The sequence below is a fragment of the Malaya genurostris genome, chromosome 3 (genome assembly GCF_030247185.1).
Source record: "Malaya genurostris strain Urasoe2022 chromosome 3, Malgen_1.1, whole genome shotgun sequence".
NCBI classification, from domain to species: Eukaryota; Metazoa; Arthropoda; class Insecta; order Diptera; family Culicidae; genus Malaya; species Malaya genurostris.
Window position 1 is genome coordinate 276,571,279 of NC_080572.1, and position 26,930 is coordinate 276,598,208.

At 35.6% G+C, this 26,930-nt stretch overlaps 2 protein-coding genes across 14 annotated transcripts in view; one reads left to right on the forward strand and one right to left on the reverse strand.

Moving 5' to 3' along the window:
• Positions 1-118: 118 nt before the first annotated feature.
• Positions 119-1,443, reverse strand: LOC131435907 (syntaxin-8). Its single transcript, XM_058604177.1, has 4 exons — positions 1,425-1,443; positions 1,295-1,369; positions 691-1,205; positions 119-631 (listed from the first exon to the last, which is right to left on the reverse strand). Exons 2-4 carry the CDS (start codon positions 1,324-1,326, stop codon positions 471-473), a joined length of 708 nt encoding a protein of 235 aa, XP_058460160.1. The 5' UTR covers positions 1,327-1,369; positions 1,425-1,443; the 3' UTR covers positions 119-470.
• Positions 1,444-4,753: 3,310 nt separating this feature from the next.
• Positions 4,754-26,930, forward strand: part of LOC131439205 (transmembrane protein 184B) — a 66,682-nt gene continuing 44,505 nt past the window's right edge. For 2 of the 13 annotated variants that reach the window (XR_009231081.1, XM_058609958.1), the window contains exons 1-2: positions 4,795-5,014; positions 15,572-16,287. Coding sequence is in view for 12 of the 13 variants with exons in the window: in XM_058609958.1 (XP_058465941.1) it covers positions 16,081-16,287 (207 nt within the window). In the remaining variant the exon portion in view is untranslated. Of the gene's footprint in view, positions 5,138-5,234; positions 5,400-15,571; positions 16,288-26,930 lie in introns of those variants that run through there. The other 11 variants (XM_058609950.1, XM_058609951.1, XM_058609952.1 and 8 more) reach the window with 11 other exon arrangements.

A 26,930-nucleotide genomic window follows, 5' to 3' on the forward strand; every position in this document is an offset into this window, starting at 1 on the left:
AGTTGAGTTACCATTTTAGGTTCATATGAAAACATATTCTTCGAAAGCTTTGTAAATTTTCAAACACACTTCAGAAGTGACAATATAAGAAATTCGGTTTGTGCAAAACTTGAATGTATTGTTTTTTCAGTAATTTATTTGGTAATATGCAATATTTTTGGAATTATCGAGTCAGAGGAAGGCTCTCCATAAGTATACACATTTAAAATTTTATTATGTTGGTTTCATCTTATCCTACAACGTCGTTCTGGCCATTTTACTAGGTCCATTGATAAATGTTATTGCAGATATGCGTATTTTTTATTACAACATTTATTATACAATATTATCAATGATAAATAAAACTGAAAAATATCCGCATACTATACGAGGGTTAGTTTCTTTCCAGTTGAAATATATTCATTTCCTTATACGTAGACACCCGTTCCAGTTCGAATAGTACTATCGACCAGGAACCCGAGCACCATCAACTAAAGAATGGCTACAATAATTATTGCCGCTGCTAAAATTCCGATTACTGTCCAGTAGCCCCAAGTAGAATCTTGCACAGTCACAACGCCGATCTGGCGCGTCTCACGGTCCAACCGAGCATCCGTTGTTTCCATCGTGTCGGCCAAATTGTCCAGGATTTCTAAAAGGTAGTTAAATAGTAACATGAGAAAAGTCATAAAAGGAAATCTTAAAACCAACCATTGTGACGATCAACTTCGCTTCCAATTTGAGTGGCTAGAACTTTCTGTCTGGAAATAACTCTTGATAATGCTTCCAATCCTTCGTTCTGATCTTCCAGTATTCTCGTTTGCTGAGCCCGTAAATCCGTCACGCTGTAACTTGCTTCTGGTTTAATTAACGCCGGATCGTCGTCATCGTCATCGAACAACCGGTTGTTGTCTGATGCGAACAAACTTGCTCGCTCTGCCGAGGCTTCAACATTGCTAAACTGTCGCTGCAACTGAACCAATTTTGACTGTAGTGCTTCAACCTGCCGCTGTCTGCGTTCCGCTTCGGCAGACGTGAGCGAACCAGAAATGTAGTTTAGTTTTTTATTCAGCTGTTCCAGTTCTGAACCAAACTGCTTCAATCGTACCCTAATTTGACCAGAGATGGACGAGTATTCCCGGGATAAACTGTTTTCGCGATTGCGAGATACCAGCTGGGATTGAATTTCATTGCTTAGTCTTTCGCAGGCATCTAAATCAGTGAGCCTTGTTTTGTTAAAAAAGGGAGGTGTCAAATTAAATTAATCGGTCAATGAGACAATGCACTTTATTCAATTAGTTTTAATCGTACTCACCATGGATCACCATCAATATTGATAAGAGCCATTAATTTTCAATTGTATCTCACTTTATTTTAATTGGTACTGCACCTAAAAAAGATGAGTAATATGAAAAAAAATTTTTTGATAAGAAACGAGAAAATACGCAGAATACAATGTTTGTTTTGAGATATGACAATAATTTTGAACTGCAAGTCTGCGATGAGTTAGTTCAATGCTACACTCTGATAAATCCCCATGAATCAAAAAATTACTTGACACTGACAAATCTCGGGTGACTTTCCAAAAGGCCGTAAAAGCAAGTGAAAGTTTCTCCTCGTTCAACAAAACAAAAAACGAATTGTAACAATGGCGATGTTATTATCAATTGATGTGAAAGAAATTTAGACATACTGAACATCAAATGCAATAGTTTTCTGTTTTCAAGAAATAATTCAGATATCCCAAACGTTATTACTTCGAAACAAAGTATTGATTATATTACATCACCTTAACTAAATACTGTTTATGATTCTGATATGAAATTATGCAACTTTTTGTGTATTATTCCAATTTTTAGAATGACACCAATATTGTTGTAATATTGGTTTGGTGTCGTTTATCGGTCGTCTGTCGTGTTTCAATTCTGTTTGAAAGTCCAAATCTTCGACTTTCAAACAGAATTGAAAAATACAAAAAAAAAACCTTTATATTCACGTCACAATAAACGAAAGGGAACGTAAACAAATAGATACTGTGACTTGATCATACGGCTATTTAAAAAATCGACCGAGATATATTGTTCAATATATTAACACACATAAGTGAGAATGCTAACAGGTAGAGTTCAAATGGTATAAGAATCTTGTGTTGTGCTAACCGCATATGTTATGGTATGTTGTTCTTTCAACGATAGACACGTTTTTTCTCAACTACAAAGTTTGTATTCAGATGATAATATAGTATATGGTTACTGTATAATATGATTCATTAAGGACAAAATGCAGGTAGTATTGGGAAAATCATAATCAGAAAAAGTTCATTTCAGTCTCACTTATGAAAAAATCAGTTCGAGATTTTCTGAAAAAATGACTAAACTGACTGAAAAAATCATTTCCGAGATTCTCATTCATGAACGAAGCATCCACAAAACTCCAAACCTCGAAGTTCACAGGTGATTTTTTGTGTCAGCGAAACTTAATGACGAATTTTCACCCACAAAATTATCGCTAAAGAAATAATCGAGAGAGGAAAAGAGTCTCCGATGATATTTCGATGCTGCATTTCCTTTGCGCTTCAGTTCGACACCGAAGTGATTCGTGCGAGATTTAATTATATGTTCATAACATAAAATCTCTACTGAATCAAATAGCAACTGCATTGCACCTGAGAAATAATGAAAATGTTTTCGGTGCACGTCAATATGAACAACAATATAGTTTTTGCACATTCTAAATACTGATTATAGCGACAAACGGCTGTTTAAATTCTTGCTGGCTGATTACACAGCACTATTTAAATTGTAATTCATTATTATAAAACGCTACTTAGCATGAATTAGACTCATAGTAGTAACAGAAACGCAGCACTGTCAGCATATCTGAATCAACCAAACACTGCGCCTACGACTGATGCGTTTGAATAGGCGAAGCGATAACTTGCGCTTTCTGTTACCCTAACCACGACATTCAAATTGGGTGTTTTTAATCATCAGTATAACGTGTTTTGTGATTGGTTGTTTAATAATGTTTTTACTATCATTAGAACTATTATTAATCATAACTCTTGCTGTTTTATTACTGAGTAAATTTCGAATACATCACCACTAATGATCCACTTATCAACCACCCTACGCGCACTGAATAGTTTCAGAAGGGTTCAGTTTTTTTCGTCGGTGAATTTATTCATAATGCATTCTGCAAAAGGTTAAGTTAGAAAGGCACTAAAACTTCATTTTCCTATAATCTTCTATTCGAGAATTATATCAGATATATTCGATGTGCGAACTTTTTACTTGAATATCATAGAGCAGATTCAAAGATAAACTCAAGATGGAGTAGTCTGCGATTTCTTATGTATCATTTGAATAGGACCCCTCGATGACAAGCGTCTGATCGCTAGATGTGTCGTAGCTATGACAATGATTGTTTATGTTTGGAAAATATCAAATTACAGTATGAACGATATTGAACAATTTTGCCTCATACCCAGTGTTTCTTGTAATAAGAAAGTAAAAACTACTTAGAACCATTGCCTAGAATTTATTTAGTTTGTTATTGCCTCATACCATGAAGCATTAAAGTCAGTGGTGGCAAGAAATCATTATCTGCTGAATGTAAAAATATGTTTGATTCTTTCCTAACTTGAATCGTTTCCATGGTATTTTGTCGGAACTAGTCGACGCTTATTAACGAAGGGTCAATAAAATTACATTATTACCTGGTTCACGATTACTGACTCAACATTTTTCATTGAATCGTATGGGACATTGTAATCTTGAGTTTATCTTTGGCAGAATGTTCGTTAGTGAACCTTTCGCAACTGATTTTTTTTCATGTGAAATCAGTTTCAGTGAGAATCGGGCTTGCATAAAATCAGTACTGAACTTTTCTAGAGTGAGTTTTCTTATCGACGATTTTTTGTCTGATAATTTCAGTCGCTATTTTCGAATTTTTCCTCCTTCCTGAAGGTGTTCAACATAATTACTATATACTGCTGCTCTATTTAAGCTTGACAAGAGAGTGTTAAAGAAAATGTAACCAAATATAATAAGAAAATTAAACTTTGCTTAGTCCTCGGAGTATTCGCTTCTTATTATGATTCGTCACAGGAAGTGTGTTAACAGTGACGTGAAAACCCGCATACGCATGGCTGCCAGATGGCTGACTAAATGCTGCCAGCTGAAAAAATATAGCTGGCAGACATTCTGGTGACCGACTGCCTCACCACTGCCAGATATACAACTCAAACGATACAACCGTATCCACCAGGATTTTTCCACATCGAAATCTTTGACATTTTCAGTGAAGGTGAGAAAATGAAAACGCTCGGCTAACTTAAATACAGGAGATTTTGTTTAGTCAAATTGAATTTGACAACCGTCACTGTATCACTTTTGGTAGCCGTCTGGTGTCCATGGCTGCCCAGGTAGCCAAAACGCTATGCTGAAATGGGCATTCGTACAATATTGGACAGTCATCAGTCAATTTACTAATCCATGTGAAATTCATACCGTATTCTTGAACGTTTAACGACATCTAGTATAGTTAGTTTATGGTGTACGTTTACGCGGGCAATTAACAAATTCCGATCATATTATTTTGATTCGCTTGAATGAAAATAATTGGTGATGATTTACAGCCTGAGTACTTTTCAATTACCGTGTAGAAAAAATTCAAAATGAGTGCGTTCAATATACTATCGCAAACGTCATCGTAGTTTTTCCTTTGTGTCTTTTCGTTGCCAATTCTATCCGTCTCTTTCATTCCTTTGCGCAATACGAAGAGGAGAAACCGTTCTTCAGTGGAAAACAGCATCAGCATTCGAGTACGGGACGTCGTCATCGCTGCTTATTCTTTGTCCGGATTGACGGTAACATTTTCTCGTTTTGCACAATACCTTATAATTTTCTCTAAACTGGTGCGTTGCAAATAGTGTAAAAGAATAGTTCAAGTGAAGATTTTTGCTGGTGGAAAATGTGCTGACGAATTAGCAACTGAGAAAAGTGAAATTTGCTATTTTTCAACTAACAGCTGGGTAATATTTTGTCCGTGAGGTAGAATAGTTACTGGTGAAAAAAATACATCAACATACGGAAGTGAAAAAAGGCTAGAAATTAAGGGTTGCAAGTAGTGAAATCAGCAGGATCCATGTGAATTTGTATGTACTATTTTTTCTAGAATCAGTAAATTTTTACACTCAAGGCGAGAGTTGTTTCTGAATCCCCCTGCGGACAGATAAAAATGTCTGCCGCCCACTTGGATCCAATTTTGACCAAATTCACGACGGTGTAGTGCTCGAGCAGAAAACATTAAAATCAATAACACGCAAGGATTCACCTGTAGTTTTACTTCCAGAATATTAAATCGTCAGATGAGGAAAACACTTTCGTTTAAATCATTCATTTGTCACGCTCTAGAAGGTAAACTGTTAGATCCGAGTATAGCAATATTCAAAATTGCCTTGAGAGATTGGGAAAAACATACTGTGCATAATGGTGGAGCCTTGCGGAATTTACCACTCACATCATCTCTAAGTGGATAGAAAAGCACACGATGAAACAGAAAAGAGAGCGTCTTGCTGCGTTTCAGTTTGTTGTTACAGAAACTACCACAAGCCACTTTGCTACCGTCGTCTGGTAGTTCGTAATAAGCTAATTGTATGTGGTAAAATATGTGTGTCACTCTATCATGGCTTGCTCTTATTTTTACCTCAGTAGTTAGTGGCTGTTGATAGTTTTTGAAAGGGTACCACCAGCTGGGCACTGCGATGTGATCTTGACCCTGTTTAGCAAGGTCGAAGGCAATCTTTCCAGCTTACATGAGAAAACGGGATATTACGCTAACCTGGCAACTGCTCTTGTTTGTAATTATTTTCATCATTGACTAAAAGAATGCAAAAAAACATGTTGCTGCATATTTTCGATATTTCAGTTATGGAGCAGGTATTAGTTAGTCTCTGGGTCTTATGATGCTGCTCGAACTAAGATTCGATGGCTTATTTAAAAAAAATACTATCATGGTAAACAAACAACAGTATGAGTCAGCCTGTGGTAATAACACCACTGAACGTATAGAACACATACAGAGCAATAATACCTGCACAAGCTGCCACGTTCTATGCTTATCAGACGAACACAGGTTATTAGGCAAACTGATAAGCGATTGGTAGTTTTTTTTCCGGAAAGCGTATTGTCATTTGTCAATAGAAATTGGTAACGAATACAGTAATCCATTACCCACATCTTTCCATTGTATTACAATGTAAAATTTACATTAAACTTGATATTAGTTCATTATTTTTACGTTTCGTCTTTGACTCATCAGTGCAGAGCAGTTCAAATTGAACTGCTTAGTGCTAAACTCGGCAGTTCAATTTGAACCGCTAAGCAGACGTAAAGTTTCTGCTACTTACAGAACACTTTTTGTTTTGCAACGAAGTGCAATATCTTTTCTGACGTGCCGAACGAAAACGTGTTTTCGACTTTTCTGGCCGATGCAGGTATGGTCATTTAGGGGTTAGCCAAATTTTGTGCTAGGGCACATAACCGTTTTCATTATTTTTACGTTTCGTCTTTGACTCATCAGTGCAGAGCAGTTCAAATTGAACTGCTTAGTGCTAAACTCGGCAGTTCAATTTGAACCGCTAAGCTGTTCAATTTGAACCGCTGATATTAGTTGCAATCAATTAGCAGTTAGTTTAGAACCACTTCAGTTTAAAACCAATTGACCGTAAATTAAAATAAATCCATATTTCTCAACTAAGCTGAGCTACGTTTCGTTGCTTAACAGTTTGTATTGAACTGTTAGGTGGCATAATAGTGATGTACTAACACATCTAAGTCGCGTCTCGAGCCGTTTTTCCACTTTTCTTAAGCTACTTAGATGTGTCAAGGAAATTGCCGAATTTTTATTAAAAATGATTTGTATTGATATTTTCACCTTAAGGTATCCTTGTTTTGATGTATTAATCTTATTTGAACGTCAATTCGTTACCAAAATACAGATTATTTTATTGTTCCGGATTCTAAATACGCATAGCTTTAGTGGAATGAAATGGGATTAATTTTTCTTTTTGGATCGAATTCCTTTATGTTTAGAAGCAACTATTCAGTTATTTCTGAGTGATTCCAGAAATGGATAACAAACATCAGACTTTACATACTCCGATTTGGATGTCACGTTTTTGTAATTTAAAAGTCGTTGTTTGAACAAACAATGGTGTCCAAAAAGAAGTTGTACTATGAAATAAAAACACTTAGGAGTTATTTCAAGAATCAGAAAAAATCGATTGATAAAACATGCATCTTAATTTTTTTCCGCGATTTTTTTAAATTTAAATTAGTTAACCAACATTTTTATTAAAAAAAACTTGGAGCTTTGCAAATTCCTTAAAACTGTTTTAATCGTAGCTTCTCAATTTTTCAATAGGTACTAATCAAACTGACGTAAAATATTGGTTTTCATTACTAGTTCAGAATAAAATTGATTGTAAATATAACATAACATGCGTTTTATTTAATAAAACATTTTTCGATTATTTTACTAATCCTTGAAAACCTTGAAAACCCATTCTTTTTTTTCAGTGAGTTTCTTCTCTAAGATTTTCATATAATATCCTACAACTTCTTCTAGACAACCATTTCTGTGCAGTTGACAGTTACAAGTTACAAGGATTTAATGAAAAACGGCACAATTCAACAAATAAGTCTTTTTATATAAAAATATCTCTAGACCGATTTATTGGTATAAACATATTCCTGTGTTTAATTGACTTTATTTATCATTGGAGTACCTAGGATAATTTCCACCTGAGGCAAACGGTTTAGCGAAAAAAAAACGGTCTCTCGTCTTCATCACCCAAAAGCTAGCAAAAAAAGATCCGGTGTCACTGTTTTTATAAGCAACAAAGTTTTGTTTCAGTTGGAACTTTAACTAATCAAATTTACGTCAAATGTTTAGTAGAAAATGAAAATATTGAGAATAAAAATGAGTTAATTGGATCGATTAATTATCTAATTGAAAAAAAAAAACTTTTTGTCTCCTACGGTCTTTATTTACGCGGTTTTTTATGTGGCTTTTTTACGCGGATTTCCGAAGTTACACGATTTTTACGCGAATTTTCGAGATCTGGTGTTATACAGATTTTGTTTTTAAGTCAACTCTGTGACAATTTTTTCTTAAGATTACATAAGCTCTGGACGTTTCATGCATTTCGAAGACATTTGGCATAAAAAATTGTCTTTAGTTTTGCGTTTTTTACGCGGATTTCCAACGTAACGCGTTATTTTATGTGGTTCGTATCCCCCGTATCCAAAATTTGATTCACTTTATATCTAACCGCTCCGCTTTTTTATTCTTTTCAGTGCTCATAATGATCCGTTCTGATAGCCATATTAAAAAGTTAGTTAAATATGGCTAAATCTGCCGTGTACAATGTTCTCAAACTCAGTACTCAATGCTTAAAGCAGTTCAATTTGAAGGTGAAACGTGGAGAAATCGAGTTGAAATAAGTGTATGCTTATTGTACAAACCAAAAAAAAAAAAACAAAATGTTGGAAAGTATTGTTACAATGAGAAAATTGAAAGATATTGAGGACAGTTAGAGCTAAGCTAGGTCTCTTGGACGGCAACATTATTATGAAATACAATTGAATCGAAAACAATATCGACATGAAGGATTTGTCTACACGAGGTTAATCATTCTTCTTATCTTAACGTGTTCCGTGAGCCAGATTATTCTGATTCATGCTTCATGGAATATAGTAACAATATTTTACTTTTCTTACAAACAAAAAAAGCTAAATTTTGAAAGAATTTTCTCTTATCAAACACAACAGTTGAATACTTTTTTTTTGTTTTGAAAACATAAAACCACAGCCACAGCGCTTTCTAAAACAAACGTGCTCCAAAAGTAAATTCCGTTCCGGAGATCGATGTTCGTTTTACCAATATGTGCCGAAATTTTTTTAAGCTTCTTTCGTTGGACAGATTGATTAGCACCTTGAGGTATCCAACACCAGTTCTGCGAACCAAATTTGCCAAAGTATAATCGGGACGGTTATGATAAAAACCAATGAATAAATTGTTGCTTTTACTACACATTTACGGTGTGCCATTTTCTAGCAAACAAATGTATTCAATATGAAAAATATGAATGTTGGATTGTAGTTCACAGCTTGCGACAATGGTTTTATGATTTAGAACATAGGTGCACTCCCTAATCCATTTGCAATATTAGTTGTTTTTTTTATTTCATAACTGTAGAGTCATCAATCTGTGTAAACTGACCACTGAACGGGTAGCGCAAATTGTGTCGGATATTTACTCAACAATTTAATATCCAGGACTCAAATGTTCGTCGATTGCAATCGAACAACTCATCATCAAAGTCATCACAACCGAAATTACGCAGTCCCATTCGGCACACAAAATGAGTCGTTTAAATGTTAATTTTTTTCATACATCTATCTACTCCAGAATCAACATTCTGGACCACGATTCAGGAACTGAAACTGAATTCAAGAACAAAATTCGAGATATGGAACGGATTCAGAAGTCAGTTGCAAAATTCAGATTCGGAGTTCAGATCTAACATTTAGTTTCAGGGCCCAGATTTAAAATTCATATCCCCTCGGCATGATAATATACTCTGCCGTGGTTCGATTATTTTTTTTACTAAAGCACTATTCGAATGGGAATATAACACGGTAGTTTATGAGCTTAATTAATATGTTGTCATTACGAGGTTTTTCAAAGTAAACCATTTATACATCCATGACGTATGATGAATTTAACATAGGATTATCGAATGAATAATCGTTTCGCTTGTAATTCCTTATTAACACATATGTTAGTCTGAAAAGTTCCGTGCCTGACCAATAAATGGAACTAGTTTTATTGCAATCACCTTTTTGCCTTTCTCATATAGAAAGGTTATGCAATCACTGTGAAAATCGACTTTTGAAGCGAGGCCCGGAGGGCCGAGTGTCATATATCATTCGACTCAGTTCGTCGAGTACGCAAAATGTCTGTGTGTGTATGTGCGTATGTGTGTATGTAACGTTTTTTTGCACTAACTTTTCTCAGAGATGGCTGAACCGATTTTCACAAACTTAGATTCAAATGAAAGGTCTTGAGGTCCCATAAAAAATTCCTGAATATTATTTGGATCCGATTTCCGGTTCGGGAGTTATGGGGTAAAATGTGCAAAAAAAAAAAAAAGAAAATATGTGTTCTAACTTTTCTCATAGATGGCGCGACCGATTTTCACAAACTTAGGTTCGAATGAAAGGTATTGTAATCCCATACGTAATTCCTGAATTTCATGCGGATCCGACTTCCGGATCCGGAAATTCAGGGTAAAGTGGGTTAAAAATTGTATATCATCACTGAAAATGGGGTAAAACCTTAAAAAAATTCTAAATCGACCTCAAATCTTTTCCAATTGATAGTTTTTGTCAGTAGACTGTCAAACAAACCGATTTCGGTTATTATTTTAAGAATCGAAGAAAATTATTTTGAAGAATACCACAGTATTATATATGATAGTATGATTGATATGAGAAAGGCATCATTACACCACTAGGTGGATTAAAACAGGTTTTTAGTTGATACTAACCTTTAAAAGACAGCTGTTAAAATTGACTGCGATGCTACTAACATCAGAACAATGGATCAAAAACAATTTCGTGCTTTAATTTTATACTACTTCTTGATGAGAAAAAATACCGTTCAAACGAAGCAATGGCTTGAAAAGTGTTATGGAGACTTCCCTCCATCCGAAACAACATCGAAACGTTGGTGTGCTGACTTCGAACGTTGTTTTTTTTTCAATTATAGAGGTTTTAACCTTAAGGTCATTCGCCTCTTCGGGGCAGAAAATCTGTCTGACCCTATGTGCGGGGTTGGGAATCGAACCCAGGTGGGCTGCGTGAAGGCATCGACTTACCCATCACGCTATACCCGTCCCCCGTTCGAACGTGGTTGTGGAAACACCGATGTTGCAGAACGCAGTAGACGTCCAAATGAGACGATAACACTAGAAAACGTAAAAAAAAATCTACAAAATCGTTTTGGATGATCGAAAAGTGAACCTCCGTGAGTCAGCTGACATCGTAAAGATATTAAAAGAACGTGTTGACTTTTTTATTGACTATGAGAAAGCTCTGATCAAAGTGGGTGCCGCGTTTGCTCACTGTTGACCAAAACCGAGAACGTGCTGATGATTCTGAACAGTGTTTGACCATGTTTAAACGTAACAAACCGGAATTTTCGCATCGATATGTGACAATGGATGAAACATGGATTCATCACTGAACAGCAACTGGTGAACCTCGTCCAAAGCACCCGGGAGCACAACAATCGGCTGGAATGGTTATGGCCTCGGTATTTTGGGATGTGCGTGGTGAAATATTTATCGACTATCTTGAGAAAGGAAATACCGTTAACAGTTAATATAATATAGCGTTTTTGGAGCGATCGAAGGCTGAAGGCATATGGCAAAGAAAAAAAAAGTTTCATCAAGACAACGCACCGTGCACAAGTCAATCAAAACAATGGCAAAACTACATAAATTGAACTTCGAATTGCTCCCACATCCACCGTATTCGTCAGATTTGGCTCCCAGCGACTACTGGTTGTTCGCAGACCTGAAAAAATGCTTGAAATTTCGCTCGAATGAAGAGATTTTCGTTGAAACTGAGGCCTATTTTGAGGCATAAATAATCTTTTTTTGTTGACGTGAAAACGGCTTACTTTACTATGGGGCCCCTTTTCAAATTTGCCCTGTGGAAGAATGGGTAGAACTTAATCATGAATATCTCGAGTTTTACTGAACGTATCAGTATAATTCTTTCTTCATACCATCAGAAATATGATCGGCAATTTATGATTAAATGTTCAACGCGTTTTGATTTTGAAATTTTTTGTAACAACCCGGCGAAATAGTACTCAACAGTTGTAAACATCTGATAAACTCCACTAGTCTGTTCTTTTAGAAACGTTTGAATATTCCCATAAATCGTGCGAAGTTTTCCTTCACTGAGTATATAAATCTACAAAAAAAACTAGCATTGTTTGTTGTACTTTTTCACCATCATTTGTTCAGCGTTTTTTATGTGGTAGAATATATCTGTCATCAATAAGTCATAATTTATTAAATATGTAACGTTACAATTTTGAAAGCAAATCAGGAAAAGTTGCGAACTTCACACAATCAATCAACTAATATGAACGATTCTCGATATTCGGAAGGTTGAAGCATATCAGTTTTATTCTTATTCACGTCTTCCAGTTATGTCATAAACATTACCCACCGGCTTATTATCGAGTACGGATCGGGTTAGAAAGTTTGCTTGTATACATGGTAGGCTTTCGTGTATTTGAATCTTAAACTCCTTTCACTAAATGATAAATAACAGTGGTTTGTTTACAAGTTCATCCTAGCTAGTTATTGGAAACTAGCTGAATTACCCGGCGTTGCTCGGAAATGTTTCGTGAAGGGAAGACCGAAAAAACTTCTCGAAGTTGTCCTGCTTAGTGAAATACTCTTGTAGTGAAACATAACTTAGGCGGAAACCCGATCGAACAATACTCCGTTCATGTTCAAATTGCGAATGATCAGTGCCCCATCTCAGATCTCTCAATAATCATAAATTTCATTTCTCGAAAAACCTCACTTAGCTGCTAAAAATTTGTCAGTGAACGTACTACAGATCTCCTTCATGATTACCCTGAGTAGTGTAGTAAGTATCTGTGCTTTTCAAAAAATATCGATTCCCACCTTTGGTACATGTGCCAAACTTGATGGCGATTCGTTTAGTTGTTTTGTAGTTATGCTGAGACTTGAATACACTCACGTTCATAAGCAGACAAAGATTGTTTTCCCTTAGTTATTTGAATTCCCCGCAAAATGGAACCAGAACTTTTAAAATTATTTAAAGAAAAATACGACCTTGAAATTCTTGCCACTCTCTTGTTTTATAAAAAATGGGAGAATAAAATTTATTTTCAAAAACCCTCCTTCTAGTCTAAATGTCGATTCTCTTCAAATTTCGTCATTGACCCTCTCCTCCCATGTTAAGGACACTTTCTACACACTTTCCCCCCTGAAAATGTCTTAATGATCATTACTGAAGAGCTTCTTTGTGCCAAATTTGATAGCAATCAGTTCAGTAGTACCGGAGTTGCGGAGTTACAAACATTACATCTCCTTTTTAGAGAGACGTACTACATCCACCCCACACGAATACCCTAAGTTGCGCAAAAAGTATCTATGGTCTTCAAAAAGTATCGATTCTCGTCAAATTAAATAAATTTTTTCATGACCCCTGTTAAGGATAGTTGCTACGCTCTCCCCCTTAAAAATAGCCTTACAACTATCTCTGAAGAGCAAAAAGCACCTATGGCAAGTGTGATAGCAATCCGTTCAGTAGTGTCGGAGCTATGCCGTTACATCCCCCTTCTTAAATGCACTTGCTACATCCACTCCCCATATCTATCATATCTAAGGTATTGAAAATGTTTGCATAATCTTCAAAAATTATCGATTCTTGTCAAATTTTTGAATTTTTTTTCATGCCTTCTCCTGTTAATGATACTTGCTACGCTTCCTCCCCTATAATAATACCTTTATGACTTTTTCTGAAGAGCAAGAAATAACTGTACCAAATTTTATAGCAATTCGTGCAATAGTTCCGGAGTTATGCCGTTACAAACATTACACTCCTTTTTAAGAGGCACTTACTACAGCCTCTCCCCACAGAATATCCTTATAATCTTATCTAAGTTGTGCAAAAGTGTCTTCAAAAAGTACCGATTTTTGTCAAATTAGATAATATTTTAATGACCACCTTTGTTAAGGACACTTCCCACGCTCCCTTCCCCCATGGAAATATTTTTATGACCATCTCTGAAGAGCAAGAAGTACATGTACCAGGTTTGATAGCAATCCGTTAAATAGTTTTGAAGTTATGCCATTACAAACATTACACCCTTCTTTTAAAGGCACTTGCTGCATCCATCCCTCATTAAATTATATCTACGGTATTCAAAATGTTTCTAAGATCTTCAAAAAATATCGGTTTTCATCAAGTTACATGAATTTTTTCATGACCCCTCCTTTGTTATGACACTTGCTACGCTCCATCTCCCAATAAAAATACGCTTATGACCATCTCTGAAGAGCAAGAAGTACATGTGCCAAGTTTGATAGCAATCCGTTCAGTAATTCCAGAGTTATGTCTTTACAAACATTACACCCCCCTTTTTAAAGGCACTTACTACATCCACCCCCCATATAATCATATCTAATACATGCAAAATGTTTCTATGGTCTTAAAAAAGTATCTATTCTCGTCAAATTAGTCAATTTTTTTCATGACCTCCTCCTGTTAAGAACACTTAATACGCTCCCTCCCCCATTAAAATATCCTTATGACCATCTCAGAAGAGCAAGAAGTATCTGTGCCACTTTTGGTGGCAATCCGTTCAGTAGTTTCGGAATTATGCCGTTTTAAACACTACACCCCCCTATTTAAAGACACTTGCTACATCCACCCCCCATATAGTCATATCTAAGGTATGCAAAATGTTTCTACGGTCTTCAAAACGTATCGATTCTTATCAAGTTATATGAATTTTTTCATGATCCCCCCTTGGTAATGACACGTGCTACGCTCCCTCCCATATAAATATACTCCCTAAACCATCTCTGAAATACAAGAAGTACCTGTGCCAAGTTTGGTGGCAATCCGTTCAGTAGTTCCGAAGTTATCGCGTTACAAACATACAAACTTACATCCATTTTTATATATAGAAGATGTAAGCATACATCCGCTACATATCAAACATAAACTTTATTCATTTATTCATTTGTGATGTCATCTTACAAAACCCAATATATCTCCATGGTTCGTAGCATCTTCGAGTATAGAATTACTTTGTAGTTCCCATCACATCGAACTCGACTATCTATGTAGTCAAACAGATCACATCGAATGAGAACAAAGATAAACTCAAGATTACAATATCCCATACGATCTATCGGAAAAAGCGGATCAGTAATCGTGAACCAGTAAGCTTAGTAATAGTGGAAATTGAGTGACCCTGATGGTAAATACCATAGTAACAATAAAAGTTTGGAAGGAAGTAAACATTTGTAAACATATCACACAAAATATTTTGTTATTTTCATTCACTTTAATGCTTCGTAAGATAAAATTATAACAAATTGAATATATTCTTAGTAATAATTTAATTGATTTAATTTTAACTATAATAGTAAAATCATATAGTTTTTCAATCTCCAGGCAACCGGTTGCCGAAAGTGACATGATGTAAATTATGGATACATAATTAAAAACTGCCATCAATTTGAACAGTGGCAATGGAAATAAGAGTACACAATTCCTTACCTATGCTATATGCTAAATATGCTTTTAAATAAACTTCGAACAAACAAAAAATATTTTTAAAAATCCAGTAAAAAAACCTTAACTCATTGTTCCTAGAGCGAACAACAGATTGCTTCGATTGATTTGTTTACTACTGAAACACTAATGTTCGTTTTTTTTTCTTTTCTTTCCTTTTCTAGACTAATTGAGCCTTTGCATCTGCGGTGATTCGAGAAGCGTGTCCGTTTTTTCTTCTTCTTTCATCGACCGTAGAATTCTCGAGTTGGACTTTAATTAGTAATAGCGATGTGATGCTTGATTGCGGTCAGCATCGTTGTCGTTAGCATCGCTTCTACATTGAAGTGCATATGATTTTTTCAGGTTTAGTGAAACGATCCATATAGTGGAAACAAGTGTAATTGGCGCACGGGTCCGAAGTGATTGAAAATACGCCAGTAAATTTGTGTCACTGAAAAGAGAATTGTGTTTGCGTACGACAGATGTTCCCGGATATAGCTTCAAGGCATGGCGATTATGTTCCTAAAGTAAAACGTGCAACGACGGAGTATATTGTGCATTGAGTATCGGATAATAACGGATAACAAGACGAAATTCCGAATAACTGGTGCAGTTCGTTTCGAGCGATTTGGTTCAAGTTCCAAGCGCTGCCTCTGTTGTTCGTGGAAGTGAACTGCAGTAGCGGAACAGTATGAGCACGGAGCGTCCCGCTGTGGATTTGGTGAACGGAACAGTCAGTTCGAAGCCAAACATTATTATTCATGCTACGGAATCGGCCGCCCTGGCTACCGATCCGTTGATAAGCCATGTCGGTGACGGAATCTTTCTGCAGACGAAGACTGCCCAGGGACTGGCAGGAATTTTCGTGTGGATTGCACTGTTCATCACATGTCAACAGGTAGGTGCTGAGTGGATATGTTAAAACCGTTTTGCTGAGTTCATACCACTTTGGAAGGTGACTCACATATATTAACAATTACCTTTATGCTCAATCTCAAAATTTGGAACGTCTTTGGAAGACCTGTTTCGATTGCATTTGTGTCCAACATTTCATCTCGTCACCGACGTAAAGAAGTATTAGATTTGCAAATGAGACTGAAAGTGAGAGGAAAACGGTTGAACTGCATCGCAGCAACGATTCACGCTGTCTGACGATTTTGAACGAACTCAGTAGGGCATGAAATGAGATGTGTTCCACTTTCATGTTCGATCAAATCTGACAGCAATTCGCAGTTTTGCTTGTTGTTTTACGCACTGGTATGATTCCGATTTTGCACATGAAAAATGTTTATGATTTGAATGTACTCTATGAATAGTAATCATGGCATCATGGCCGAACTCAGCTCACTAGAATAATACGATGTTATGAGTTCTGGTGAAATTTTAGGATTAATCGATTTTGCAAAAGCTTTGCGAATGCGAATATTTAACGGAGAAACAGAGTGTGAAATCACTTAAAATGCAAAACAATTATTCTAACTCTTTTCACGGTTCACGCTTGACATCTGTGAACAATGATTTCGGTAGGTACTACGAAAAACAGTAACACAGGTTCTTTCTAAAAAGCGGTTTTCGCGATCAACAACCATTAAACCATCAGATTATATGAACTACAAACTTAAATGGCAATTTGAAATAAATAACGCATCACCAGAATAACCAGAATCATTTCATTTGGTCATAAACTAACATAACCTACAAATTGAAACAGTTTTGAGCTCACCTTAGAAGATTTTTCACGATTTTCTATGACGGTTTAAACTTTTGAAAACTTATCATCTTGTAATGTTAGAACTAGATGTCGGTGGATACTTTTTATAAGACTATCAGTCCTGTTAATTTGAGTTTGATTTTAGAAAAAACATATATGATATGAGTTTTTTTGGCCATGGAATATCTTGATCTACAAACTAGAGAAGCTTATTATTCATTTTAAAGAACTCGTTGAATGACTGGATGACGTGAATACGTATAAAACTTTACACTTCTGAAATTCAATCTAAAATCGTTCTCATGAGCTGATACATAGTATGAATTGGACAAGATTTCATTTCTTTATTTCCAGAATTGTAACGCTAAAGTACGGCGAATTCACGACACTTTTGTTCTAAGACACAAATTAATAAGACAAAGCAAGAGAGAGTAAAAAATTGTTCACCTGCAGAAGTACACGCGGTACGAATTACAATAATTTCAATGGAAGAAAATATCGAGAAGTTATTTAATAATTATTTCATTAAAATTCAACTGCGCAAACATCACTAAAGGATTCTGTCACCAAAATTTTAATTAAAATTGGAAAAAAATCAGAAAGTTCTATTGGGTATAAACTAACATAACCTTTTTAATTTGTAAATAGTTATGACAAATTAAGCCAATTGTATGTACGAGCTTTGACCCGGAAGGATTCTTAGTGTCAGTAGGATCGTGGCACCCTCCATGCAATGGTTCTGTAAGCTATGAATCGGTTGCGAAGTCTGTTGAAATAGAAGATCACAATTCCACAATGAAATACCAAGACTTTGTGTATATCAAATTGAAAACAATTTTTCTTTTTATCGTCACTATTAATGACGGTTTGAAATATTATGCTATAGTTCTGGAACCGCAAGTCAGACCCAGATGATATCCAACAGCATCCTATAAGACTGTAAGACCTTTCATTAGAGCCTAAGTTTGTGAAAATCGATCAATCCATTTTTGAGAAAAATGAGTGAGTTCCGTTTCATAGTTTTTGACTACTATTTCTGATACTTCCGAAACCGGGAACTGAGTATCGGTATAGCCGAATTCGATTCGTTTAGTAAATAACAAATGAAGCCGACAAATTGACACAGTTTTGAGCGAAATTGAAGAAAAAACCCCTATTTTGCATCGTCACTCTAAACGACGGTATACTATTTTAGACACACTTTACCCTATAGTTTCGGAACCGGAATTCGAATACGGATGAAATTCAACAGCAATATGTGGGATTATAAGACCTTTCATTTGAGCCTAGGTTTGTGAAAATCGGTCAAGCTCTCTGAGAAAAAATGGGAGGGGCAGACTCTTGAAATTGACATTCGCACTCTAAGCACCCTATTTCCGGTTCAGGTACCGGAAGTTGAATCTGAATAAAAATTGAGAATTTTTATGGTATCTGAAGACCTTTCAGTTGAATCTAAAATGATAAAAATAGGTTCTTTGAGAAAAGCGACTGAATTTATTTTCATTTTTTGGTGCCTCTGATTCCGGGACCGGAAGTCGGATCCAAACGAAATTTAGGAACTTTGTATGACAAGGCAAGTCCTTTCATTTGAATCTAAGTTTATGCAAATCGGTTCAGCCGTATCCGAGAAAATTGAGTGACAATTATTTAGGGGTTTTGGTACCTCATGGGCACCGGTTTGTGCAAAAGTACATATGACGGATTTCATTTTTGACTTTCTCATATAGAAAGGCTCTACAATCACTATGAAAACCGACTTTTGAACCGAGGCCCTGAGGGCCGAATGTCATATACCATATACCATTCGACTCAGTTCGACGAACTGAGCAAATATTTGAATGTGCATGTATGTGTGTATGTGACAAATAATGTCATTCGATTTGTTAAGAGTTGGCTGAACCGACTCAGATTTAAATGAAAAGTATTATGGTCCCATAGATCGCTATTGAATTTTATCCCGATCCGACTTCGGTTCCGGAATTACTGGTTAATATGCACCAAAAAAAATGAAAAAAATGTCTTATTTTTCTCAGAGATGACGTGACTGATTTCAACAAACTTAAATTCAAACGAAAGGTCTTATGGTTCTTTAGATCGCCATTGAATTTTATTTTTATCCGACTTCCGACTCCGGAATTACAAGGCAATATGTGCAAATATATGAGAAAATCCGAATTAAATTTTTCTGGAAATTTCTCAACCGATTTTTACAAACTAAGATACAAATGAAAGGTCTTGAAATTCTTCAACAAGTCCTCTAAAAGATGATCCACGTTCGGTTCCGGAATTACAGTGGAATTAGAAAATTTTATCGATTTCATGAGTATTTTTTCACAAGCGATGGCGAAACGAGCTGCACATTTTTATAAAACTTACTGTTAAATTCATTCAGTTTGCAGACCTTGTTAGTTAGTGGATATATAAATCTACTTTGGGACTACTAGTGCCCGGTTCTCGCTTCCGAACGCACCGGCAGTTGTGAAGAAAAGCTCCAAAAACAAAACTCACTTCGATTTCTCAGTTACGGTTAAATAGATTTTCACAAATCATAATTCAAATTAAATCTATGAGTATCAATACTGTCATACAAAATGATGCAAAACCGGCACGAATCGGTACGTTCTGGTACGGAAGAAGAAAACACCTCCGCCTAATACACAGCGTGCTTCGTTCAATTTTTTATAGCGTGCCAGGATTGCCACATTTAGTTCTATATCAATTTGACATAACTGTTTACAAATTCAAAAAGTTATGGTATTTTATAACCGAAGAAAGTTTTTGCTTTTATTCAAGCTTGAAAAACTATTCTTGATTTGACAGAATCTTCTAGTGATGTTTTTGAAAATGTATGAGAATGGCATCATGGTGGATAAAAAATGGTTTGTGCATATCGCGGAACTTAGTAAGAGGTCGCAAGTCAGCACAGCCTTCTTCGAGAAATTTGAAAGACAATGTTTGTCACACATACTTAGACATTTACTCAGTTCGAATGGTATATGACATTCAGACCTCCCGGCTTCGGTTGAAAATTTCTTTTTCGATGTGATTGCATAGCCTTTCTGTATGAGAAAGGCACAAAGAAAAGTAGTATCTAGAAAGTAGAATGCATTAGAATGATTTTTTAAAACAAATGGATTTAAAAATTATTACCAAAAAATTTGTTTTCGGAAAGTTATGATATTACATCCGTTGAATTTTAAATTAAAATTGATATTCAATAGTAATTTTTACATACTCATCAGTGCAGAGCAGTCTAAATTGGACTGCCTAATGCAAACTTAAACAGTTCTACTTGAACCGCTAAGCAGACGTAATGTTTTTTTTTATTCAATAATATAATTTTTAAGGCACAGTGCTCAAGGTGAAATGTAGCGAAATACGCGCGTCGCGTTTACGATCAATTATTCAAAAACTAGACCGATTTTCGAAAAACTAAAAACACGCAATTAAATTTATTACAACTAAGTATTCTTACAATTTTGAAATTTTGCTTTGCCGAGCCGTAATTGGTGTTTGAAATGTATAAATGGTTACTGTTCCGTTCCACGGCGATGGTTTTAGAAATGAAAAGTAGTGTTTGTAGCAGAATTTCACAAAGAATCTGAAAATGCAACTCAAAATTATAATTTTTAGCCAGAACAACCGAAATTTGAAAAAGTTTTACAGGTGACCTAATCCCTCATACGATGTATTTCATAAATACCTAATTTGTCAAATGGCGGAAAATCTCATTTGTAATGACTTAATGTTAGATGAGCTTGAATTTTACTGGTTTCGACTGTAACTTGCGTTCTGCTAGCAGGTGCGACTGTATGAATTCAAATGTACCTTTTACCAACCATGCAGCTGTATGCTTCTGTGGCTCGGTCGACTAACAGACGTACTTGCGATCCAATGATTCTCGGTTCAAGGCGCGACGGTTGCTCTCAGTATTTTTTTTTATAGCAATGAATTTCATGTATAGAGATTTAGACACATTATTAAATGTTCTTCCACGTAAATTTGCGTGAGCTGTGACGCTCCATTTATGTGCATCTAATAGGTTTTTTTAAGTGTGTAAACTCAAGTTAGTCAATACGTATACATATAACCTCATATTAGTCAATCATAATTACTCGTGATTCATAGTTCCAGTGTATTAGTAATCACTAACAAAAACGATTGAATTAGGATGTATTCAGAATGTGATGGATTCAAAAATCCATTACGAATCAATGAGTCTTTTTTACAAACCAACAAAACAAGTGGTAAGCCCACTGCGCTCAATTACTGAAAATATTGCTGGTTTCTATGTGTCGGGTTTTCTTGTTATGCTTTGTGCGACGATTCGGTCAACTCAAGCGGTTAAAATTTTGCGCGCCAATTTTGAGACTACATTTCACCTTAAGCTCTAAGATGCCAAGGGCTCAGACGTAAAGTTAACGCTGATAGTATTAGTCGAAAATAACGTTAACTGGCCGATAGAATTACCCAAAAATAACGTTTTCGTTCGGTACGTCAGCAAAGATATGGCACTTCGGTGCCAATTAAAAAGTGTTTCGCAAATAGCGTTAACTCGTTTAAGTTTGCATTAAGCAGTTCTATTTAGACTGCTCTACACTGACGAGTCTAAGACGAAACGTAAAGAAAAGTAAAAACGGTTATGTGCCCTAAGCACAAACTTATGTTAACCCTCAAATGTTCAATAGTAATGTTTGTACATTTGCGCAAACTTTTACCCGTCATTTGCGAACCAAAAGGCGCAAGATGAAAAGATATTACATTATTTATGTTTTGAAATATCCATGAATATAAATACATGTTTGCAATTTTCTCTTCAAAAGTTAACCAATGTTTCACAGGATCTTGAGGATGAGCAGCTTGAATTATAAGATAATAGAATATTATAATCTACTGAAGGAAAATATTATTGCGATTGGGGTATTTTGATCATTGTTTTATAAATTTTTAAACGTGATTTTTTGTTATATTTCGGCTGAATGTGAACATGGTAGAATAATATATACTTCGAAAAGTGAGTATAAATTGCATTCGCAGCTCGTTTGAATTTCCCACCACCAGTCTCAGTTCGACATCCAATCATTTCCTATGTCGACTCAACGTCATTATGTTAGGTCTATGCTGAAATGAGGTCTATAATGCGTGCTGCTGTTGTTCTGACACACGTTTCGTGGTAGCCAATTTGCCAGCAGTTGTGAGAGAAGTTGAAACAAGAGGAAAGCCATTAGAACCGCTCGGGAAGGTCACAAACCACAACAGTGTTACCTTCGCTGTGGTGTGGTGTGTGGGGTATTCACCTGTTTGGCTAGTTAGGCTTCCCAACAGGCTGAACGAATAAAGCTCAAAAAAAATAACGAATACTACAGCAGTCACAACAGCACAAAGGCCCACTTGATTCTGGTCGGGCCATGCATTGCCATGTTTCGATAGTGATCATGTCCCCCTTGGTACGACCGTAGTTTCGACGCGCAGTACACAACCGGCGTTCGATTTTTCATGGCATACCGCAAGAACAAAGCCCAATATTACTTGCATTGTTCCGTGACATGACCAATGGTTTTTTTTCATTCAATTTTTTGTTTCATACTACTGTCTATTTTTCGGCTTTACTGGTTTTGCATCGGAATGTTAGTGATAACAAGTTGAATTCTATGTTTGTATTTTTCACCGAAATGCACATGAGAATGCTTCAAGCCATCGTTTGATCAAGTGAACTGATTCCCAATAAGAACATAACGGACGTTATTTCGTGCATTCAGCAAACGTCCAACACGTTGAAACACGTTCGTCGAATAGAAATATGAGCAGCAAAAATAAAACGAACGGAAAAATGGAAAGCTTCTTCTTTTTCGCATTGGATTTCCCTTTTACATCAATGCTGCTTGTAGAGAAATAATCTTTAACAATCATGTATAGATTTCACCAAGTGGTGTTTACTAAACTGTTTTTTTAAAAAATTTTTGCTATTCACTGGTTTGCATCATTTGCGCTTCATAGTGACTTAATAACTTGAATAATTTCGCGCGCAATGGGTTCAGCTAGTTTAATCCTTAATTTTTTGCTCGCGTGCCGCTCATAATTGCTTCTAAACTGCGAATATTATACGAATAATTCGATGGATAGGAAAAACAACTAAATTAACTAACTAATTGTAGGAATGCTGATTGGAAGAAGTTTCATTACTTATTACGAATTAAGTTAATAATTAGTCTTAGGATCATCGGCACGTCAGTAAAGACGTAAAAGAAGTGTTTTGCAAATAGTATTAACTTACGTCTGCCTAACGGTTTATGTTGGACTACTAGGTGGCATAACAGTTCAAAATAAACTATTATTTTGCATGAAGAGTAGAAGACAAAACGTAAAGTAAAACGTAAACTTAATGTTGTTAAAAATAATTATAAACAAACAGACAAACAAACAAATTGATGAAATACAACGTTTACAAACATACCCTTAATACAGTCCACATTTAACGAGAGAAACACACGTGGGTAACATAACTGAAACTGTCTCCGAGTGTCCTCTACCAGCCGCTGAATGCTTCGAACCAGAGTGAAATTCTATAGAGTTTATGTTCGACGGATTATTTTTTATTGCTTAACATTCACCTACACCGTAGGACAGGAGGGATTTCCCTCATCCACGACAAGCGACAAGTAGAATGAGAAAGTTGTTTCTACTACTGTTCGTGTGCTTTTGGAAAAGCCGCTGACATAAAGTAACCACAATGGGGAATGTGCCAAGTCCGAGAAAGAACAGCCACTGGAAAGTGGAGGCTTCTTACTGGTACTGCAGCTGCGGTCGATTTGACCATGCTTTAGAACCCACGAACGACGTTTGTCTGAAACTAAGAGGTGATGTAAGACAACTGTTGTCGACGTAAACTTTTTCGCCACCCGCCGCCCAAATCTGCTGCTATGTTGAAGTTTTATTTATCGGAAATGGAACACATTCTAAATGTCAGGAAACGAAACGAAGCTTGTGTGTTGCCAACATATGACGAGTTATAATCCGAACGTGCCTTGTATTGGGCAAATAATGAATTTACATAGCTGTCCGCTATTTTCCCCGATGTGATGATGCAAGGTATGGTTTCAAACACGGAATCTATTTTTATGACTTTCCGTAAACTATTTGGAACTGTATATTTCGTCAGCATCATCCATTAGGAAAAATTGGAAATTTTTTAACCGATTTTCACAAACTAGGATGCAAATGAAAGGTCTTAAAATTATTTCAATTGTCCTCGAAAAGTTGACCCAGGTTCGACTTCCGGATTCGGTATTACAGCGCGATAAGTGAAAATTTTTCAATTTCATGAGTATTTTTTCATGGTGAAACGAAGGTCTAATAAAATTTACTGGTAAATTCATCTAATTGGCGCACCTTGTCAGTTGGTGGATATATAAATCTACTTTGGGACTACTAGTCACCGGTTTCCGCTTCCGAACGCACCGGTAATAAGGAGTGTATCGAAAATAAGCTATCCACAAAATTTTCTTTTAAATTATGACAAAAAACGATATTTTATTCAAACTAAAAATTGATCCTTTATTGTACGAGGTTAAACTTGGGCATAATGAAAACCGGATGAAATTTAAGTTATTCCTTCACAAATTTTCAAACTTTTGATCGAACGCCGGACAAGTGTTGCATCGCATTTTCTGGACGCTGGAGCCCAAATTTTTTTGAATTCCTGCATGTTCCCAGCTGCCTTATCAGTTTTCTTGAAGACCCTCTTCACGATTGCCCAGTAACGTTCGATGGGTCGAAGCTGAGAGCAATTTGGTGGATTGATATTTCTCTCAACGAAATTTATACCCTTTTTCGCAAGCCAATTGAAAGTGTTTTTGGCATAGTGAGTCGACGCTAAATCCGACCAAAACATTGGAGGTGTACTATCCGGTTGTGAAACTTTCACAACTTGTGTTATAGAGTACGGAGAATCATTTAACGATTGGTTTACGTTCACGAAGTTTCACAATTTTGAGAAATGATAATTTCAAAAACACCTATTTTTTCATAAAACTATTTATTTTCTGAAAATGACGTCATATGAAATGGTTGTTTTTGGCAAAGTTATTTGTTTCGATGTTATCTAAAACTTTGTAGTAGATACTTATGTAATATAAATGATTCAAAAAAATGTTTTCAGGAAAAATGGTATATCTCGAAAAATAATTTTTGTACAGAAATTACGTGACAAGTAAAAACACTGAAATCTTATTTTCTTCAAAATTATAAGGTGCAAAAAAATCATTGAATAAAAAAAAAATTTTTTTACTCGAAATTGGCACTACCCGCCTAATAAAAATAATTCAAAACTCATGATTCAAATTGAAGCTCTTAAAAGATACTTGCAATTTCATATAGATCTGACTTTCGGTTCCGAAATTTGAGGACAATTAGTGTCAAAACTTTCAAACTGTCATACAAAATGATGCAAAACCAGAACGCATCGGTACGTGCTGGTACGGAAGAAGAAAACACTACCGCCTAACACACATGTCTCAGAAATGCATGAAACGTCCAGATCTGGTGTATTCTCAGGAGAAAAAATTTGAAAACAAATTCGACTTTAGTACTTAGAAAAATTTGAAGATTTTTCGAAAATATTATTTTTGATGCCAAATGTCTTAGAAACGTTTCATGACAGAACAAGAAAATCGGATAACCTGGAAAATCCGACGAAAAAAAAACAGCGTAAGTAGAGTTGTAATGTACCATTCGACACAGTTGAGATCCGCAAATGTCTGTGAGTAACTGTGTTTGTGTATGTGTGCATATGTGACAAAAATGATGAACATGAACTTAGCGAGGCACCTCGCGTCGTAGATATATCAAGTAGGTAAATAATTAGTTGCTAATTAGTTACTATGATTTTCAATTTGTTGCTCTTTTTTTGGGTACTTCGCTAAATTCATATGAATATATGATAATTTGTTACCTATTAGTTGCTAATTGATTGCGGTAATTTTGAATTTGTTGCTGATTTTTTTTGAGTACTTCGCTAAATTTATATGAAGTTTACAAAGCACCCCTTCCTAAATAAGCTTGAAAACAAATCGAAACCCAAAATCGATTGGTGGAATTAGTTACGGAAATTTTGAATTTGTTCCTATTTTTGTTAATTTTTTCGAGTACTTCGCTGAGATCATATAAAGTTAGCTAAACACCTCTCCTAGATAAGCTTGAAAGCAAATCGAAACCCAGTTTGTTGCTCATTAGTTACTAATTAGATGTTTTGGAATTTGCAGCTCAATTTTTTCGAATATTTCACTAAGTTTGTATAAAACGGACGAAGCACCTATCCCAAATAGGCTTGAAAAGTAATTGAAATTCAGTAGATAATTTGTTGCTTATTAGTTGCTTGTTAGTTACGGTGGTTTTGAGTTTGTTGCTCATTTTTTTTCTAGTACTTCGTTAATTTCATATAAGTTCATAAGCGAAGTACACAAAGAAAGTTTAAAAAAAATTGAGTGATAAATTCAAAATTACCTTAACTAATTAACAACACATTGGGTTTCGTTTTTCTTCCAAGTTTGTTTGGGAGGGGTGCTTCGTTAACTGTATATAAACTTAGTGCAGTACTTAAAAAATTTAAAAAAAATTAGCAATAAATTCAAAACAAGCGTGATTAATAAGCAACAAATTATCCATTGAGTTTCGATTTGTTTTCAAGCTTGCTCAGGAAATACAGAACTACTAATTAGTAACAAATTATTCACCTATTTCCGTTATCGTCGGCGAAAGGTGCCTCGCTAAGTCATCTAAGGTCATCAAAAATGTGCACTCATTTAATTTCACAAACTCAGATTCAAAGGGAA

Coding starts and splice junctions, on each gene's coding strand:
- LOC131435907 (XM_058604177.1), bottom strand. CDS start 1,326: ATGGCTCTTATCAATATTGATGGTGATCCATG. Junction 1,206..1,294: donor AATATTGATGGTGATCCATG/GTGAGTACGATT, acceptor TAACAAAACAAG/GCTCACTGATTTAGATGCCT. Junction 632..690: donor CGAAGTTGATCGTCACAATG/GTTGGTTTTAAG, acceptor ACTACCTTTTAG/AAATCCTGGACAATTTGGCC.